Here is a 20,481-nt window from a genome sequence, read left to right as displayed (position 1 = left end):
ATTACAGCGCTTACAATACAGAACCAGAATTATCTGCTTCTACGTCTTTCTCCATTAGGCAAATTACTCTCTAGGAATTAGGTTCACTCAATATTTGATTCCATTTTTAACTCACTCACCACACTTCTTTCTGGTCCAAAGAGGCCATCCATTTTGGGCTGTCCTAAGTCAGTTGGACTGTAGGAAAGGTTGGCCCAGGCTCAGGTCAGTACTATTATTTCCTGCCTCCTGCCCCTAGTCTTTAGCCATACAGGCAAGGGGGTGAGGGTAAAGAGGAGGCAGGTGCATTTTAGGGCTTCTCACTTTTCTTCCACCCACCCACCCATCCCCGCCAGCATGACTGGAAAACTCCATGTTCTCTGAAAAGCCAGGCTTAGGGGGACCCTGTTAAGAAGCCTCTTGCTTTAGCTTAACATTATTACCCATGCCTAATGGGAGAATTGAATATTATGCTTGTTAAAAGACACATTTAAAATACTCTGTTCCCTTCTGAAATTTTCATCATATCATTTTAGGATAAGTATTCTCTGAAGCATGGTAAGTTTTTACTGTCATTATTTGGGGAGAAAAAATGGATGGGGGAGCAAACTAACTTTATTGAATATCCACCCCGTGCCCAGCACTGTGCTGTATATTAGGGGCAGGTGAGTGGAAGAATAAAAAACGTTCTGCCCTCATGGAGCACATATTCTGGCAGCTGAGATTTGAAAGTCCCTTGTTTAAAGTTAACACATTTTAACTTAAACACGTTAAACAAGTTAAAACAATGCTGACTTTGGAGTCAGACAGACTTTTGTTCCGTTTAAACTTCAGTCATTAAATGACTACTTACTGACTGCCCAACACAGCCAGCAATGTGTCCCTACTTGGGGACAGGATGGTGAGCTAAACCAGACTTTATCCCTGCCTTAATGGAGCTTATGTCTACTAGGGGTGACAAGTGATAATTAATTATATACATAACCATGAATTATAACTGACCACTGCTTCAAAGGGAGGGACACAGTGCTGTGAGAGACGACATAATAGTGGATAACGACCTAGTCAAGGGAGTCAAGACTTGAAGGAAGAGCAGGAGTTAATTAGATAAGTGGGGAGGGGAAATACCACCCAAGCAGAGGGACACACAGTAGAAAGATAGGAAAAGACTAGACCGGTGCATCACAGTAGCCACTAGCCACATGTAACAATTGAGCCCTTGGAATTTGGTTAGTGTGACCGAAACACTAAAATCTTAATTTTAGTTAATTAAAATTTAAAAACTGAAGCAGAATAAACTTTAAAATATTGATTGTATGTTGAAATGATCATATTTGGGACACATGAGTTAAAACATTATTCATATTAACATCACCTGATTTTTTTTTAATTTTTAAAAAATATGGCTACTAGAAAATTCTAAATTATATATGTGGCCCACATTATGTTTCCATTGGACTGTGTTGGGTTAGACCATGTGGTTTGGTTCTAGGACACGGAACTCTCCCCTTTTCAATGAAGTAACGTGTAGTTGGAAGAAAACTGCACTTGGAGCCAGAGACCTATGGGTCCTGCCCCTCACTGGATGGATGACCTGGTGCACTCACTAAGCAGCCAGTAAATATCCCTTGAATGACCCGGAGTTTCTTCATTTGTCAAATGGAACCAGTAATACACACAGTTAGGATTTTAGGAGATCTAGAGTTGATTCTCGAGTAGTTCTCTGCCCCCTTGCTCACTGTGCGACCTTGAAGCGGCCCCTGACCTCAGGTTCCCCTGCCCGTCAAAGCCGATGAGAGGCCCGGCGTGGGGAGGCTGGCAGGCAGGGTCACTGTCTGTCTGTTCATCTTACCTGAAGACATAGGCGGAATCCGACGAACTCGGGGCCGATTCCGCCACGGCTCCCTCAGGGGACCCTGTAAAGTTCTGGATGGGACACCCGACACCCGTTGTGCCCACATCCACCAGGAAGGGGTGCGCTTTGTTTTGTGGTCTGGGAGGAGGAAGAGGAGGAGGGACGTCGGGGAGAGGCCCATTTTGCGTTTGTAAGTCCTGACGTTCTCCAGGCAACGCGGGCCGCAGCCACCACTCGCACCTTTCCCACGACAACGGAGGCGAGGCGAGCCTCCACCTCGTCCACGAGACGCCGTTACCACGGCGACGGCCCCGGTAGGGAGACCAGACCCAGGGGTTTGTGGGGAGGGGGAGTGTGGTTCCTCGTCCTAGCCTACAGCACGGGGCATGGAAGTGACTCCAGAAGACACTGCCTTTGTGGAGTCTATTAAATATATCGGGGGTAGTCCTCAAGAGTTTCTGGTGCTTCGCGTAGGCTCGCGTTGGGGACCGTGCCGTGCCGGGCACCCCCACCTCCCTCGGTGGTAGAGCCCGGCGGGGCTGCGTGTGCGCGTGCGCGCGGCCGGCGGAGAGGAGGCGCCCGTGGTCGAGGTCGCGGCGGGGGACGCGGCCTCTGCTGGGTACCTAGCGGGAGGTCAGGGGGTTCTCTTGGAACCTCAGCTTCCGGGGCACGTCAGGTACGTCTCCGAGCCCGGCGTCGCCCGAGGGCCCGAGGAGGGTTGGGACACCCGGGCGTTCCCCAGGGTACCCAGGGCCTCCCCGCAGCTGGGGCAGCCGGAGGGCGTGGAGCAGGGGGTGGGGGCCGGGTTTACCTCAGGCCCGTCACCTCCTTTATCCAAGTGTGTTTCCTCGTTTGTAAATTGGGGTGGTAATTCCTCTCGTAAGTCAGCTGTGAAGGTGATTAACGAGAGCGTGCGAATGAACGTTTGTCTGCTACCGTTAGTTAACAGCCCTGGGTGGGCGTGTACCTGCGTGGCTTATACTTGGTTGGCTCTTAACTCTTTGAGAGTCCGATGAAAGCGAGAGACTGCTTCCTCACCTTCTTGTTAGATTAAAATAAGATAATGTATTTTATGGCCCATTGCAAACTGTAAAGCGTTGCACAGTGTTGAAGTGATTATTATCATCAGCGCAGAGAAGTAGACCTTATTTGAAGCCCAATTCCACCGCCTTCCCACGGCGTGATTGGGAGCAAGTTACTTAACTTCTCTAAGCCTCAGTTTTCTGATCTGTAGACGGGAACAAACTACTTGATCTACTTCTGCCAGGGTTGTTGTGAGCATCAAATGCCACAGTTTTTTAAAAACACTGAAGCACAAAACAGTCTGTGAGTGGGTACTACTGTTATCCTTGGGGCCCAGGGAAGGTAAGTTGCAGGGTCCCACTGGGGTTGAGAAGCAGAGCAATGGTTGGAACCTAGAAGCTCTCCTTTGTGCTGAGCCCTTTCTCTCCAGCGAGTTTCACTGGAAAGAAGGCTTCCTTGGGCCAAGGGTACAGCTGGGACCTCTTGGTCCACACTAATATTCTAGGATCCCAGGATCTCAGCCAGAGTTGTTTGTAGATGAGTGGATCTGACTTAAAAGCTAGTCCATTGAGGATATGGGGAGGGGGAGGGGTGAGATGTGACAGGGTGAGAGAGTGTCATGGACATATATACACTACCAAATGTAAAATAGATAGCTAGTGGGAAGCAGCCGCATAGCACAGGGAGATCAGCTCGGTGCTTTGTGACCACCTAGAGGGGTGGGATAGGGAGGGTGGGAGGGAGGGAGATGCAAGAGGGAAGAGATATGGGAACATATGTATATGTATAACTGATTCACTTTGTTATAAAGCAGAAAGTAACACACCATTGTAAAGCAATTATACTTCAATAAAGATGTTTAAAATAAATAAATAAATAAATAAATAAATAAAAGCTAGTCCAGACCCTTCCTTTTCCTCATCTGTAATATATTGGTGACGGTGCTTGGCTTAAGTGTTGTGAGAATGAGTGAGGTCATGCGTGAAGTGCCCTTGTTAAAACCTGGAGGAATATAGTTACTTGGCCAGGGTTTAGCAGGCAACTGAGGGGCAGAGCCAGGCCTAGAACTTGGTCTGTTGTGTCCAGGTGATATGCTCAGGCTTAGTGCTCTTAGCACCATTGTGGGCTTTGCAAGAACAACTTGGCTTATTTTTCCTTCTTCAAATGTCTCCAGGGACTTCCCTGGTGGCACAGTGGTTAAGAATCCGCCTGCCAATGCAGGGGACACGGGTTCGAGCCCTGGTCCGGGAAGATCCCACATGCCGCGGAGCAACTAAGCCCGTGCGCCGCAACTACTGAGCCGTGTGCCGCAACTATTGAAGCCTGCGCGCCTAGAGCCCGTGCTCTGCAACGAGAAGCCACCGCAATAAGAAGCCCTCACACCGCAATGAAGAGTAGATCCCACTCACCGCAACTAGAGAAAAGCCCATGCACAGCAACAAAGACCCAACGCAGCCATAAATAAATTAAAAAAAAAAAAAAAAAATGTCTCCAGGTCTTGGAGGGGCAGGGACTGCTTTTCATCTGGTTTTTTGTTCATTTGTTTGGTTTGTTTTTTCATAAGTAATATATGGATATATTATCATTGTAATAATTTATTAAATCCAGAAATATATTTCTTTAATCTAACTTTATATTGTAACATGAAATTGCCACTATTAGGCTGTTTTTTGTTTTTTTTTTAACCTTTAAAATGGCAAATTCAGGGAATTCCCTGGTGGTCCAGTGGTTAGGACTCGGTGCTCTCACTGCCAGGGGCCCAGGTTCCATCCCTAGTTGGGGAATTAAGATCCTGCAAGCTGCGTGACTCGGCCAAAAAAAATTAGAATTAAAATGAAAAGTTTTTAAAAATGGCAAATTCAGTTGAGTCAGCCATCCTACTTCCTTTCCCAGATTTAACCACTGTGTGCAGTTTATCCCTCCAAATCTTTTTTATTTAGCGACCTATATTCTCGCTTTTTATTTTCTTTTTGTCTTGTCATGTGAGATTATAGTCTACACATTGTTCTGTTGCTTGCTTTTTTTTTTAAATTTATTTATTTATTTATTTTTGGCTGCGTTTGGTCTTCGTTGCTGTGGGCGGGCTTTCTCTGGTTGCAGCGAGCGGAGGCTACTCTTCGTTGCGGTGCGCAGACTTCTCATTGCGGTGGCTTCTCGTTGTGGAACACGGGCTCTAGGCATGTGGGCTCAGTAGTTGTGGCTCTCGGGCTCTGGAGCGCAGCCTCAGCAGTTGTGGTGCACGGGGTTAGTTGCTCCGTGGCATATGGGATCTTCCTGGAACAGGGCTCGAACCCATGTCCCCTGCATTGGCAGGCAGGTTCTTAACCACTGCGCCACCAAGGAAGTCCCTCGCTTGCTTTTTTAATGTTAGAGTGGTCCATGTACAGCTGTCTCTCTGTCTTTACTTGCCGTCTAGTACTCCCTTATAAGAATGTGCCACGATGTATTTGGCTACACCAACCACTGGTAGGCATTTTGGATTGTTTCTTATTTTGCGCTGTTATCAACAATAGAGAACATTTGTGTGAACATGTCCAATTCTTTCTGGAGGAGAGTTTTTAGAAGCAGATTTGCTGCCCAAAAAGTATGCACATGAAAAACTTTGCTAGGTTTTGCCTAATTGAAAAAATGATAGCATCTTATGTTTCCACGAAGAGTAAATGAAAGTCTTTTTCTCCATACCCCCACCAGCATTGGATATTATTGAGCTCTTAAATTTTGCCAGTGTGATGGATGAAAATGCTTCCTTTTATGATGTACCCCATAAGTTTTTTTTTAAATTTTTAATTTATCTTTTGATTTTTTAAAGTTAAAATTTTTTAATTAAAAAAATTTTTTTAATTTTTAAAATTTTTAAAAAATTTTTTAATTTTTAAATTTTATTTATTAATTTAATTAATTAATTTATTTATTTATTTTTGGCTGCGTTGGGTCTTTATTGCTGCACGCGGGCTTTCTCTAGTTGCGGCAAGTGGGGGCTACTCTTTGTTGCGGTGCGCAGGCTTCTCATTGCGGTGGCTTCTCTTGTTGCGGAGCACGGGCTCTAGGCACACGGGCTTCAGTAGTTGCAGCACGCAGGCTCAGTAGTTGTGGCTTGTGGGCTCTAGAGTGCAGGCTCAGTAGTGGTGGTGCACGGGCTTAGTTGCTCCGCAGCATGTGGGATCTTCCCAGACCAGGGATCGAACCCATGTGCCCTACACTGGCAGGAGGATTCTTAACCAATATGCCACCAGGGAAGTCCCCCCCACAAGTTATTAATACGAGGATAATTTGATACACATCTTTAGCCAGCTGACCATGGCTGTGGACCTTGGGAAAATTGGATAACTTCTCCGAGCCCTAGTTTTCTCATCTCTGATATGGACAGGAAAATTACCTTATGGGGTTACTACAAAGAATAAAAGAAATTTATGAAGTGTGCCCAGCATTGTGTCCAAACCCTAGTGGATATGCAGGAAGTGATATTAGTTAGTTTTTGTTGTGACCTTTTCTTTTTTGAGTTAAAAGTCTTTCTTCCTGGGGCTCCCCTGGTGGCGCAGTGGTTAAGAATCTGCCTGCCAACGCAAAGGACACAGGTTCGAGCCCTAGCCCGGGAAGATCCCACATGCCGCGGAGCAGCTAAGCCCGTGCGCCACAACTACTGAGCCTGAGGTCTAGATCCCACATGCCACGGAGCAACTAAGCCCGTGTGCCACAACTACTGAGCCTGAGGTCTAGGTCTAGAGCCCGCAAGCCACAACTGCTGAGCCTACATGCCACAACTACTGAAGCCTGCGCGCCTAGAGCCCGTGCTCCGCAACAAGAGAAGCCATGACAATGAGAACCCTGCACACCGCAACAAAGAGTAGCCCCCGCTCCCACAACTAGAGAAAGCCCGCGCACAGCAATGAAGACCCAACACAGCTAAAAATAAATAAATTAATTAATTTTTTTAAAAAATCTTTCTGGATATTCCCATTTCATTCCTGTTCCACCCTCTGTAGACATAAGATTAATTGTCTTCCCTCTTCCACCCTTTTTCTTTTTTCCAGCAGAAACAATGCCAGGGGCTTCCACTGTGTTTTGGATGACATGGTAGCACAGCTTCAAATTCCCTCATCATCTTAGTCCTCAGTGCTGTCCCGTCCACCACCAAGCTGGAATCATTCTGGTTTGTCCAAGTCCTAAAGTGTTGTGCCCCAGCCCAAATGCCATCTTCCAGGTTGTGGGTCTACCACTGTTTGTTTGTGGGTTTTTTTGGAATTTTATTTAATTTATTTTTTTATACAGCAGGTTCTTATTAGTCATCAGTTTTATACACATCAGTGTATACATGTCAATCCCAATCGCCCAGTTCATCACACCACCACCCCCACCCCCCCGCCGCTTTCCCCCCTTGGTGTTCGTACGTTTGTTCTCTACATGTGTCTCAATTTCTGCCCTGCAAACTGATTCATCTGTACTATTTTTCTAGGTTCCACATATATGCGTTAATATACGATATTTGTTTTTCTCTCTCTGACTTACTTCACTCTGTATGACAGTCTCTAGATCCATCCACGTCTCAACAAATGGCCCAATTTCGTTCCTTTTTATGGCTGAGTAATATTCCATTGTATATATGTACCACATCTTCTTTATCCATTCGTCTGTCGATGGGCATTTAGGTTGCTTCCATGACCTGGCTATTGTAAATAGTGCTGCAATGAACATTGGGGTGCATATGTCTTTTTGAGTTACGGTTTTCTCTGGGTATATGCCCAGTAGTGGGATTGCTGGATCATATGGTAACTCTATTTTTAGTTTTTTAAGGAACCTTGATACTGTTCTCCATAGTGGCTGTAGCAATTTACATTCCCACCAACAGTGCAAGAGGGTTCCCTTTTCTCCACACCCTCTCCAGCATTTGTTGTTTGTAGATTTTCTGATGACGCCCGTTCTAACTGGTGTGAGGTGGTACCTCATTGTAGTTTTGATTTGCATTTCTCTAATAATTAGTGATGTTGAGCAGCTTTTCATGTGCTTCTTGGCCATCTGTATGACTTCTTTGGAGAAATGTCTATTTAGGTCTTCTGCCCATTTTTGGATTGGGTTGTTTGTTTTTTTTAATATGGAGCTTCATGAGCTGTTTATATATTTTGGAGATTAATCCTTTGTCCGTTGACTCGTTTGCAAATATTTTCTCCCATTCTGAGGGTTGTCTTTTCATCTTGTTTATGGTTTCCTTTGCTGTGCAAAAGCTTTGAAGTTTCATTAGGTCCCATTTGTTTATTTTTGTTTTTATTTCCATTACTCTAGGAGGTGGATCAAAAAAGACCTTGCTGTGATTTATGTCAAAGAGTGTTCTTCCTACATTTTCCTCTAAGAGTGTTATAGTGTCTGGTCTTACATTTAGGTCTCGAATCCATTTTGAGTTTATTTTTGTGTATGGTGTCAGGGAGTGTTCTAATTTCATTCTTTTATATGTAGCTGTCCAGTTTTCCCAGCACCACTTATTGAAGAGACGGTCTTTTCTCCATTGTATATCCCTGCCTCCTTTGTCATAGATTAGTTGACCATAGGTGCGTGGGTTTATCTCTGGGCTTTCTATCTTGTTCCATTGATCTATGTTTCTGTTTTTGTGCCAGTACCATATTGTCTTGATTACTGTAGCTTTGTAGTATAGTCTGAAGTCCTCCAGTTCCGTTTTTTTCCCTCAAGACTGCTTTGGCTATTTGGGGTCTTTTGTGTCTCCATACAAAATTTAAGATTTTTTGTTCTAGTTCCTTAAAAAATGCCATTGGTAATTTGATAGGGATTGCATTGAATCTGTAGATTGCTTTGGGTAGTATAGTCATTTTCACAATATTGATTCTTCCAATCCAAGAACATGGTATATCTCTCCATCTGTTGGTATCATCTTTAATTTCTTTCATCAGTGTCTTATAGTTTTCTGCATACAGGTCTTTTGTCTCCCTAGGTAGGTTTATTCCTAGGTATTTTATTCTTTTTGTTGCAATGGTAAATGGGAGTGTTTCCTTAATTTCTCTTTCAGATTTTTCATCATTAGTGTATATAGGAATGCAAGAGATTTCTGTGCATTAATTTTGTAAACTGCAACTTTACCAAATTCATTGATTAGCTCTAGTAGTTTTCTGGTGGCATTTTTGGGATTCTGTATGTATAGTATCATGTCCTCTGCAAACAGTGACAGTTTTACTTCTTCTTTTCCAATTTGTGTTCCTTTTATTTCTTTTTCTTCTCTGATTGCCGTGGCTAGGACTTCCAAAACTATGTTGAATAATAGTGGTGAGAGTGGACATCCTTGTCTTGTTCCTGATCTTAGAGGAAATGCTTTCAGTTTTTCACCATTGAGAATAATGTTTGCTGTGGGTTTGTCATATATGGTCTTTATTATGTTGAGGTAGGTTCTCTCTATGCCCACTTTCTGGAGAGATTTTATCATAAATGGGTGTTGAATTTTGTCAAAAGCTTTTTCTGCATCTATTGAGATGATCATATGGTTTTTCTTCTTCAATTTGTTAATATGGTGTATCACATTGATTGATTTGCGTATATTGAAGGATCCTTGCATCCCTGGGATAAATCCCACTTGATCATGGTGTATGATCCTTTTTATGTGTTGTTGAATTCTGTTTGCTAGTATTTTGTTGAGGATTTTTGCATATATATTCATCAGTGATATTGGTCTGTAATTTTCTTTTTTTGAAGTACCTTTGTCTGGTTTTGGTATCAGGGTGATGGTGACCTCATAGAATGAGTTTGGGAGTGTTCCTTCCTCTGCAATTTTTTGGAAGAGTTTGAGAAGGATGGGTGTTAGCTCTTCTCTAAATGTTTAATAGAATTCCCCCGTGAAGCCATCTGGTCCTGGACTTTTGTTTGTTGGAAGATTTTTAATCACAGTTTCAATTTCATTACTTGTGATTGGTCTGTTCATATTTTCTATTTCTTCCTGGTTCAGTCTTGGAAGGTTATACCTTTCTAAGAATTTGTCTATTTCTTCCAGGTGGTCCATTTTATTGACATAGAGTTGCTTGTAGCATTCTCTTAGGATGCTTTGTATTTCTGCGGTGTCTGTTGTAACTTCTCCTTTTTCATTTCTAAGTTTATTGATTTGAGTCCTCTCCCTCTTTTTCTTGATGAGTCTGGCTAATTGTTTATCAATTTTATTTATCTTCTCAAAGAACCAGCTTTTAGTTTTATTGATCTTTGCTATTGTTTTCTTTGTTTCTATTTCATTTATTTCTGCTCTGATCTTTATGATTTCTTTCCTTCTGCTAACTTTGGGCTTTGTTTGTTCTTCTTTTTCTAGTTCCTTAAGGTGTAAGGTTAGATTGTTTATTTGAGATTTTTCTTGTTTCTTGAGGTAGGCTTGTATAGCTATAAACTTCCCTCTTAGAACTGCTTTTGCTGCATCCCATAGGTTTTGGATCGTTGTGTTTTCATTGTCATTTGTCTCTAGGTGTTTTCTGATTTCCTCTTTGATTTCTTCAGTGATCTCTTGGTTATTTAGTAACGTATTGTTTAGCCTCCATGTGTTTGTGTTCTTTACGTTTTTTTCCCTGTAATTCATTTCTAATCTCATAGCGTTGTGGTCAGAAAAGATGCTTGATATGATTTCAATTTTCTTAAATTTACTGAGGCTTGATTTGTGACCCAAGATGTGATATATCCTAGAGAATGTTCCGTGCGCACTTGAGCAGAAAGTGTAATATGCTGTTTTTGGATGGAATGTCCTATAAATATCAATTAAATCTATCTGGTCTATTGTGTCATTTAAAGCTTCTGTTTCCTTATTTATTTTCATTTTGGATGATCTGTCCATTGGTGTAAGTGAGGTGTTAAAGTCTCCCACTATTAGTGTGTTACTGTCAATTTCTTCTTTTATAGCTGTTAGCAGTTGCCTTATGTGTTGAGGTGCTCCTATGTTGGGTGCATATATATTTATAATTGTTTTATGTTCTTCTTGGATTGATCCTTTGATCATTATGTAGTGTCCTTCCTTGTCTCTTGTAACATTCTTTATTTTAAAGTCTATTTTATCTGATATGAGTACTGCTACTCCAGCTTTCTTCTGATTTCCATTTGCATGGAATATCTTTTTCCATCCCCTCACTTTCAGTCTGTATGTGTCCCTAGGTCTGAAGTGGGTCTCTTGTAGACAGCATATATATGGATCTTGTTTTTGTATCCATTCAGCAAGCCTGTGTCTTCTGGCTGGAGCATTTAATCCATTCACGTTTAAGGTAATTATCGATATGTATCTTCCTATGACCATTTTCTTAATTGTTTTGGGTTTGTTTTTGTAGGTCCTTTTCTTCTCTTGTGTTTCCCACTTAGAGAAGTTCCTTTAGCATTTGTTGTAGAGCTGGTTTGGTGGTGCTCAATTCTCTTAGCTTTTGCTTGTCTGTAAAGCTTTTGATTTCTCCATCAAATCTGAATGAGATCCTTGCTGGGTAGAGTGATCTTGGTTGTAGTTTCTTCCCTTTCATCACTTTAAGTATATCATGCCACTCCCTTCTGGCTTGTAGAGTTTCTGCTGAGAAATCAGCTGTTAACCTTATGGGAGTTCCCTTGTATGTTATTTGTCATTTTTCCCTTGCTGCTTTCAATAAGTTTTTCTTTGTCTTTAATTTTTGCCAATTTGATTACTATGTGTCTCGGCGTGTTTCTCCTTGGGTTTATCCTGTATGGGACTCTCTGTGCTTCCTGGACTTGGGTGGCTATTTCCTTTCCCACGTTAGGGAGGTTTTCGACTATAATCTCTTCAAATATTTTCTCTGGTCCTTTCTCTCTCTCTTCTCCTTCTGGGACCCCTATAATGCGAACGTTGTTGCGTTTAATGTTGTCCCAGAGGTCTCTTAGGCTGTCTTCATTTCTTTTCATTCTTTTTTCTTTATTCTCTTCCGCAGCAGTGAATTCCACCATTCTGTCTTCCAGGTCACTTATCTGTTCTTCTGCCTCAGTTATTCTGCTATTGATTCCTTCTAGTATAGTTTTCATTTCAGTTATTGTATCGTTCATCTCTGTTTGTTTGTTTTTTAATTCTTCTAGGTCTTTGTTAAACATTTCTTGCATCTTCTCGATCTTTGCCTCCATTCTTTTTCCAAGGTCCTGGATCATCTTCACTATCATTATTCTGAATTCTTTTTCTGGAAGGTTGCCTATCTCCACTTCATTAAGTTGTTTTTCTGGGGTTTTATCTTGTTCCTTCATCTGGTACATAGCCCTCTGCCTTTTCATCTTGTCTATCTATCTGTGAATATGGTTTTTGTTCCACAGGCTGCAGGATTGTAGTTCTTCTTGCTTCTGCTGTCTGCCCTTATCTGGTGGATGAGGCTAAGAGGCTTGTGCAAGTTTCCTGATGGGAGGGACTGGTGGTGGGTAGAGCTGACTGTTGCTCTGGTGGGCAGAGCTCAGCAAAACTTTAATCTGCTTGACTGCTGATGGGTGGGGCTGCGTTCCCTCCCTGTTGGTTGTTTGGCCCGAGGCAACCCAACACTGGAGCCTACCTGGGCTCTTTGGTGGGGCTAATGGCGGACTCTGGGAGGGCTCATGCCAAGGAGTACTTCCCAGAACTTCTGCTGCCAGTGTCCTTGTCCCCACAGTGAGCCACAGCCACCCCCCACCTCTGCAAGAGACCCTCCAACACTAGCAGGTAGGTCTGGTTCAGTCTCCCCTGGGGTCACTGCTCCTTCCCCTGGGTCCCGATGTGCACACTACTTTGTGTGTGCCTTCCAAGAGTGGAGTCTCTGTTTCCCCCAGTCCTGTCGAAGTCCTGCAATCAAATCCCACTAGCCTTCAAAGTCTGATTCTCTAGGAATTCCTCCTCCCGTTGCCGGACCCCCAGGTTGGGAAGCCTGACGTGGGGCTCAGAACCTTCACTCCAGTGGGTGGACTTCTGTGGTATAAGTGTTCTCCAGTCTGTGAGTCACCCACCCAGCAGTTATGGGATTTGATTTTACTGTGATTGCACCCCTCCTACCGTCTCACTGTGGCTTCTCCTTTGTCTTTGGATGTGGGGTATCTTTTTTGGTGAGTTCCAGTGTTTTCCTGTCGATATTGTCCAGCAGCTAGTTGTGATTCTGTTGTTCTCGCAAGAGGGAGTGAGAGCACGTCCTTCTACTCTGCCATCTTGGTTCAGGGCTGTCTACCACTGTTTGTTTGTTTGTTTTTAAATTAATTAATTTATTTATTTTTGGCTGTGTTGGGTCTTCGTTTCTGTGCGAGGGCTTTCTCTAGTTGCGGCAAGCGGGGGCCAAGCTTCATCGTGGTGCGTGGGCCTCTCACTATCGCAGTCTCTCTTGTTGCGGAGCACAGGCTTCAGACGCGCAGGCTCAGTAGTTGTGGCTCACGGGCCTAGTTGCTCCACGGCATGTGGGATCTTCCCAGACCAGGGCTCGAACCCGTGTCCCCTGCATTGGCAGGCAGATTCTCAACCACTGCGCCACCAGGGAAGCCCTCTACCACTGTTTTTAATCACAAACACATACCAGTAAAACTCTCATGAGCACATACCTCTAAATGTCTTATTTATTTATTTATAAGTCATATATGCATATATTTCTGTACAGTGTATATATGTATTGTAAAGCTTCCAAAGAAGCTTCTAAACTTTTATCATTAATTTTAGTGATGTTAATTTCTGCATCACTGAAAACGGCACAGAATTTCTTCTTCATTTTCTCATTTAATATATGTCTTGCTAATTGTGATGAATTCCTACCATGAGTTATCTTTTAATGATAGTTGACATAAAACCTTGTTGCAGATAGTCTTGAGAAATTCCCTCTTTTTTTGGCCAACTTCCTATCAGATATGATAAACACATTACTATTTCTGTCTCATAATGTGGTGAAGGAAGATTTTTACACCTGGGAGTAGGAAAAGGGAGAGCTCTGATACTTTCTTTTTGCTCACCTGTGCTTTCATTATTGTTATCATCGGTCTACAATTTCTTAGAGGGAATCTTTTTAAGCTATTTGTGTATTGCACATTAAAATTGTGTAATACATGGGAAGAAATGAACTGTGACCCTGCCCCACACCACATACAAAAGTTAATTGCAGATGAGTCATAGTCCTAAATGTGAAAGCCGAAAGAGAAAATTTCCAAAAGTTAATATATGAAAATATCATGACCTTACAGTAGGCAAAAATTTCTTAAATAGGACACAAAAACACTAATCATTAAAAAAATTTTTTGATAAGTTAGATCCCATTAAAATTAAGAACTTCTTTAATCAAAAAGGAACCAATAGGACTTCCCTGGTGGTGCAGTGGTTAAGAATCCGCCTGCTAACGCAGGGGACACAGGTTCGAGCCCTGGTCCGGGAAGATCCTACATGCCGCAGAGCAACTAAGCCCGTGCGCCACAACTACTGAGCCTGCTTTCTAGAGCCCGTGAGCCACAGCTGCTGAGCCCTCGTGCCCCAGCTACTGAAGCCCAAGCGCCTAGAGCCCGCGCTCCGCAACAAGAGAAGCCACTACAATGAGAAGCCCGTGCACCACAACGAAGAGTAGCCCCCGCTCGCTGCAACTAGAGAAAGCCCGCGCGCAGCAACGAAGACCCAATGCAGCCCAAAAAAATAAATAAAATTTTAAGAAAAACGAAGAAAACTTAAAAAGAAACCAATAAAGAAGCAAAAAGGCAAGTCCCAGAAAAGGCTTCATTTCTTGAAAATGGAGTATATGTAGAAGCTGTTACCCTAGCTGTGAGTCTTACCAGTGTTCATGAATAAGTAGGATCACATGCCTTGCCCTAGAGTGTAAATCGGGTGATGCCAATTTGTGACAAAACTTAAGACAGGCCAGTTAGGTACTTGCCTGTGGTTAACGTGAACTGTAGAGCCACACAGACCTGCGTTCTAATACTCGCTCACACTTAGGACCTTAGTCTTTCTAAACCTCATCTGTCAAATAGGTATAGGAAGAGGAACTAAACAGAGAGTGGTTGTGAGGCCTGAGATATTGCCAAGGTTTTGGCACTATGCCTAGCACATAGTGAGCACTCAGCACATGGAAGCTGAGGATTGTTACCCAGGATTGTTAATGGCCACATGATAAGATGTGTGTTTTCATGATTCCAGGACAGGGGTGCAAGGTCACTGACCCAACTCTTTGTATCCCTGACTTTTTCTGACCCTAGGAGAAGGGAGCATTGACCTTTCCTTCATCAGGCCAAAGATGCCTCTCTTTGGGAGTACATTCAGTCCGAAGAAGACGCCCCCTCGGAAGTCTGCGTCTCTCTCCAACCTGCATAATGTGAGTGTCAGCACGGGGCTCAACCTGGTGTGCAGCGTGACTGGAGCATTGAGCCTGGTTTCTTATGGAAAGTGTGGTCCTCCAGAGGTATCCTCGTGGGAGGGCATCTTTTTAATTCATATTATTGCTATTGCTGAAAACATTTTTTAACTCCTTTTTGGGAATTATTGTCAGAGCTTGTTGAAGAACCTTAAAAGATAGTCGTCCTCATTATGATTTTGGGGACCAAATGATGTTATCCAATTTGACTTCACTTTACTCCGAAGATTTGTCCAAGAATCAGTTCTAGTCATGTCTAAGAATCAAATTTATTCTCAAAGGATGATGTTTTGCTATCATTAAGAGCGTTCAAAAGGATATATCAGGGCTTTCCTGGTGGCGCAGTGGTTGAGAATCTGCCTGCCAATGCAGGGGACACGGGTTCGAGCCCTGGTCTGGGAAGATCCCACATGCCGCAGAGCGACTAGGCCCGTGAGCCACAGTTGCTGAGCCTGTGCGTCTGGAGCCTGTGCTCCGCAACAAGAGAGGCCGCGATAGTGAGAGGCCCGCGCACTGCAATGAAGAGTGGCCCCCACTTGCCGCAACTAGAGGAAGCCCTCGCACAGAAACGAAGACCCAACGCAGCCATAAACAAACAAACAAACAAACAAATAAATAAATAAATAAAATTAAAAAAAAAAAAGAATATATCACCGCTCCAAAGACAGTTTCTGAGCTCCTTGAGGGCAGAGGGGTTGCATTCATTTCTGTACATCCAGTACCAGTCCTGGTGCAGGGTGGGCGCTCAGTGAGCTGTAGAAACACTGAAAAACACATTAAAGAACAGCTACTACTACTCATTGGGCCTTAGCATTTTATGCCTTTTCCAGGACATACGTAGCTCCATAAGAAACAAATGATAGCTCGGGCTTATTAAATTTAAAAAGAATTTTTCACTTTATTAAAAATTTACAGTAGGATTTCTTAAACTGGTAAGTGCCCTGTAGATACGAAATAATTCAGTTTGCAAATTTCAGCATATATAGCTTTTCCAGAAAATATCTATGGTATAAAGCTGTACGTTTCTTCTCTCTTATAGTTTAAAAGTTTTGGGGATACCTTATTTAATTTTCTGACTTAAAAAAAATTACTAAATGTGCTGGGTAAGGATTATAGAGAAGAAATGAGTTGTTGGGATCGTACCGTTAGCAGGAGAGGTGCTGGGCCTAGAGCCTCTGTGCTCCGGCCTCCCGAAGCCAGCTTGCGCGTCTCCCCCACAGTTGGATCGGTCGACCCGGGAGGTGGAGCTGGGCCTTGACTATGGAACGCCCACCATGAACCTGGCTGGGCAGAGCCTGAAGTTTGAAAACGGCCAGTGGATAGCAGGTGGGCTGCATTTCCTACCATTTTGCCCAGCAAGATGGTGGAAGGAAACCCCCCTTGTGACTGCTGCTTGTGTCCTTCCACCAGAGACAGGGATTAGTGGAGGTGTGGACCGGAGGGAGGCCCAGCGCCTCCGGAGGCGGAACCAGCAGCTGGAGGAAGAGAACAATCTCTTGCGGCTGAAGGTGGACATCCTGCTGGACATGGTGAGGAGGGTGATGGGGAGGGAAGCCTTGGCTCTCCTTGGGCAGGTCCACTGCGAGTCCTTTCAGCCAGCCCACACCTCTCGAGTGCCAGTTTGCTCAGGTACATTGCTGTGAATCCAAAGATGCAAAACCAAATCAGACGCAGTCCCCACCCTCCAGGGCTCCCAGTCTAGTGGGGAGATAGACAGTAAACATAGTGACAGTGCCTCATGGTAAGGGCAGTGATTAGAGTCTGTCCGGGGCCTGGCATCCACACATGGGAGAGAGAGATTCCTTCTGTCCAGTCAGGAGGATGTTGCAGGGGAAGGGATATTTGAGCTGAATGTGGAAAGATAAAGGTGGGAATGGAGGCTGGGATGAAGGCATTCAGGAAGAAGGGCAGCCTGCTCCTGGCTGGGCGAGGTCCTGCACCACGCAGCCATTAGTCAGTGCCCCGTGCAGACCTGCCGAGGGGCACTCTCTGCGTTGGCATCGGTTTCCTGTGGCTTTTAAAAACCCAACAACCTGTTGAGCCTAGGGGTGTGTGTGACGGTTGGTTGAGAGGCAGGAGAGCACACACTGCAGTGGTTAAGAGCATGTGTCTAGAGCTAAACTGCCCAGGTCCCTGGCCCAGCTCTACCACTGGCTGTGTGACTTCAGGCAAGTTACTTAACTGCTCTGTATCTGTAAGAAACGTAGTATCTTCAGCAATAAAATGGGCACGATAGTAGGATCTACCTCATTAGTGAGTTAATAATATAAGCAAAGTTCTTGGAATAGTGTCTTGCTCAGGAAGTGCAGCTCTTCTGTTTCACAGTAAGCTGACCTCTGGAGTTTGTATCTCTCCGTCCCTGCCTGGAGTGTCTTCCACCCTTTCCTCTAAAGGCCACTGAAGGATTCTGATGCGGGAAGTGGCATGCTTTTTTAAACATTTTTATGTGAGCCACGACTCAGAAGCAACTTAGACCTTAGTCCTTTAACCTTAAAATCACCAATATTTGCCTTTTTCATCCCCTGAAACCTGGTGTCCTTCGCGCAGTGAGTGCCACGCAATCCTAGGTGATCAAAAATGTTGATAGAATGGATGGTGAATGTTCTTCAAGTGCTTGAGGCCCTGGGTCATCAGGAGGTTACTTTCTGCCCAGTTACCAAGGGGTTCCCGTCGTGGAGGCTGCCGGCAGCATTAAGGGAAATGCCGTGGGGCTTCCCCCAGCACGCAGGGCTGGCCTTGCCCAGAAACGTAGCCCAGAAACGTCCTCCTTTATAACGGTTTGCTGCTCTACTTCCAGCTCTCTGAGACCACTGCCGAATCCCACTTAATGGAGAAGGAGCTGGATGAACTGAAGAGTGTCAGCCGGCGGAGAAAATGAAGACCCCGAAGACACCCGTTAGGAGCACAGGGGGAAACCCATTCGTCAGAAGAAGAGGATGTGGCTGAGGGAATTTTTAACCAAACTAGTGGATTAGGTCCTGGGAGAGTATCATATAATGGGGCCAAAGGCACTGGCCCCCTAAGGTCGGCAGTAGGAAGGTGACAGCGTAGTGGATTCCAGGCCAGTCCTGTGCTTCACAGCACAGGGAGGCCTCCTCAGGGAGGTCTGGGGTGACGGAGGCCTTTGGGTGTTCTCCATTCACTTAACACACAAATGCCCGTGGCCCAGGCTCACCCTCATTGGACGGAGTTCATCGTATCATCCCCTCACACTGTTGTGTGTGGTGTGGCATCAGGTGTACAGAGCCTTGTTGTTAGGGGTCTCAGATAAGGAGCTCTCCTGGTTCTCTGCCCTTCAGGCCACTCTCTCCCTCCTTTAAAGAATACTCGTTCCCCAAATCCACAGCCTCCTCTGGCTTCAGCTTCTCAGCAGCAAGCACCGACCTCCCACGGCAACACTATATTTTTGTGCTACTTTCCTGTTTACCCTACTTTTTTCAATTAAATGATGTTCTATAATCTCTCTGTGGCCAAAGTGACTGAAAAAAGAAACATCAGTTCTTGAAGAAGTAAATAATGGAGGCTGGGTTCTAAGCTTCCGATGCTCCATCCAAAGACAGAACTTTTAGGTTGTGGGGGAAGGTCACCGTTGCAGGAGAAGCATTCCAGCTTCCTGGGCGTTGGCCGAGGCTGATCTGGAACAGAGCGGTCTCTCTGCTCAGATTCCCCTGCCTTCCTCTTTCGGGGTGTTGGAACTAGCCTGGACCGGGCAGGGACCGAGTGGTTGGGATGGGGGGCTGGTCTCCCGGAGTGGGAATCTATGTCTTCCAGTGAGCTGGGCTTCTCTGGCTGGGGGAGGGAGCCAGCCAAAGGCAGTAAGAGGGAGTCGAGCTTCCAAAGTCAAGGGGGAAGGCACTGAGGGTGGGGTCACAGAGCCCCAGGCTCTAGACCAGGGATGGCTACTAAGGCCAGAACACCTGTCACCCACCTGGATGGGGCTCAGGATGGTGCTCACACTCTCATTTCCTCCTCAGCTCAGCCCTGTGGAGCAGGGCCTGTCAGTCAGCATGCCTACTGGCAGATAAGGAACCAAACCCCAGGAGGTTCAGAAACTGGTCTAGGATCAGACAGCGGAAGTGTGGGAGCCTGCTGATTCCCAGCCCACAGTGAAAGAGGGGAGCTGGGTGGGGGGGTTGCCTCAAATGGAGGTTGCTGTGCGTAGGCCATCCTCAGGGCCAGCTCCATGGGGGATGGATAGAGAAGCACGATCTGTAGCCCCAGCCCATAACCTTCCTTCCTGATAATAGGAGAGACTAATTCAGAAGACATTGGAAAAGGATACTATATGAGGGTGTAAATCTTCAGGTGCAGATAATAGGCGTAATTGAGAATTTGCTTATTCCTAGACCAGTATCATTAGCAACCATTTACTCTGCACCCTGGATACCAGACATCTGTAGACAGTCCCCCTGACTTATGATGGTTCAACTTACAATTTTTCGACTTTATGGTGGTACAAAAGTGATACGCATTTAGTATAAACTGTACTTCGAATTTTGAATTTTGATAGTTTTCCGGGCTAGCGAAATGCAATACGATGCTCGTGATGCGAGGCAGTGGCAGTGAGCTGCAGCTCCCCATCAGAATGCAGTCACGAGGATAAACAATCAACACACTTAAAACCAGTCTGGACCCAGACAACCACTCTGTTTTTCATTTTCATTTCAGTACAGTATCTGAAAAATTACATGAGATATTCAAAACTTTTTGTAAAATAGGCTTTGTGTTAGATGATTTTGCCCACCTGTAGGCTAATATAAGTGTTCTGAGCACATGTAAGTTGGCTAAGCTACGATGTCTGGTAGGTTAGAGGTATTACATGCATTTTCGACTTATATTTTCAACTTATGATGGGTTTATTGGGACATAAACCAAAGACGGGCTATATTTCTAATTCTCATGAGAATTTTTCAAGTTTGTTATCGTCATCCCCTGCTTTCAGATGAAGAAACAAGCCCAGCAAGGTGATACAGCTGGGAGGGAAGGAGCTAGGACTGAAACCTTTGGAGTCAGGAGGGGCACGTTTGGTTGTCATAGTGACGTGGGTCCTGGTCCCCTCCGCACCACCACTGGCACCTGAGGGGGCTGCAGCCATGTGGGACGGCTCTGCAGTGAAGAAGGACTTGTATTTGGGGTGATGAGGGAAGCAAGCCATTGGTGAGTTTCAGCAGAGGAATGCTATGGTTGACTTTAAAAAAAAAAAAGATCCCTCTGGCTTCTGTGTGATCAGAACAGAACAGACTGAAGAGCGCAAGGTTGGGACCAGGGAAGTGGCAGTAGAGGAGGTGAAGTGGTCAAATTCTAGGCAGGAATTGAAGGTGGAGCCCACCATCAAATTGTAAG

At 44.7% G+C, this 20,481-nt stretch overlaps 2 protein-coding genes across 6 annotated transcripts in view; one reads left to right on the top strand and one right to left on the bottom strand.

The window, feature by feature from the left end:
- The window catches only part of FAM227A (family with sequence similarity 227 member A), a 100,110-nt gene extending 97,986 nt beyond the window's left edge, over positions 1–2,124 (bottom strand). The window contains exon 1 of the mRNA XM_061206628.1: positions 1,832–2,124. The gene's annotated coding sequence lies outside the window, so the exon portion shown is untranslated. The remainder of the gene's footprint in view (positions 1–1,831) is intronic.
- On the top strand, positions 2,063–18,601 carry CBY1 (chibby 1, beta catenin antagonist). 5 transcript variants are annotated; one of them, XM_061204634.1, is made up of 7 exons: positions 2,405–2,510; positions 6,892–7,007; positions 12,445–12,494; positions 14,984–15,099; positions 16,359–16,464; positions 16,549–16,667; positions 17,936–18,601. In XM_061204634.1, the coding sequence occupies exons 4-7, from the start codon at positions 15,022–15,024 to the stop codon at positions 18,014–18,016; spliced, it is 384 nt and encodes a 127-aa protein (XP_061060617.1). In that variant the 5' UTR covers positions 2,405–2,510; positions 6,892–7,007; positions 12,445–12,494; positions 14,984–15,021; the 3' UTR covers positions 18,017–18,601. The 5 variants fall into 5 exon arrangements, with proteins under 5 accessions (XP_061060618.1, XP_061060617.1, XP_061060615.1 ...); XM_061204632.1 differs by having other exon boundaries at positions 6,889–7,007; XM_061204633.1 differs by lacking the exon at positions 12,445–12,494 and having other exon boundaries at positions 6,889–7,007.
- The last annotated feature ends 1,880 nt before the right edge of the window (positions 18,602–20,481 follow it).

The sequence above is a fragment of the Eubalaena glacialis genome, chromosome 11 (genome assembly GCF_028564815.1).
Source record: "Eubalaena glacialis isolate mEubGla1 chromosome 11, mEubGla1.1.hap2.+ XY, whole genome shotgun sequence".
Lineage (NCBI taxonomy): Eukaryota > Metazoa > Chordata > Mammalia > Artiodactyla > Balaenidae > Eubalaena > Eubalaena glacialis.
Note: the sequence above shows the minus strand (reverse complement) of the source record. Positions and strands in the feature narration are given on the sequence as shown.

Excerpts from the sequence above, each read along its gene's own strand:
- CBY1 (XM_061204635.1), top strand. The coding sequence starts at position 15,022 with ATGCCTCTCTTTGGGAGTACATTCAGTCCGAAGAAGACGCCCCCTCGG. Across the intron at positions 15,100-16,358 it reads CTCTCTCCAACCTGCATAAT|TTGGATCGGTCGACCCGGGA; the intron begins GTGAGTGTCAGC and ends TCTCCCCCACAG. Across the intron at positions 16,465-16,548 it reads AAACGGCCAGTGGATAGCAG|AGACAGGGATTAGTGGAGGT; the intron begins GTGGGCTGCATT and ends TCCTTCCACCAG.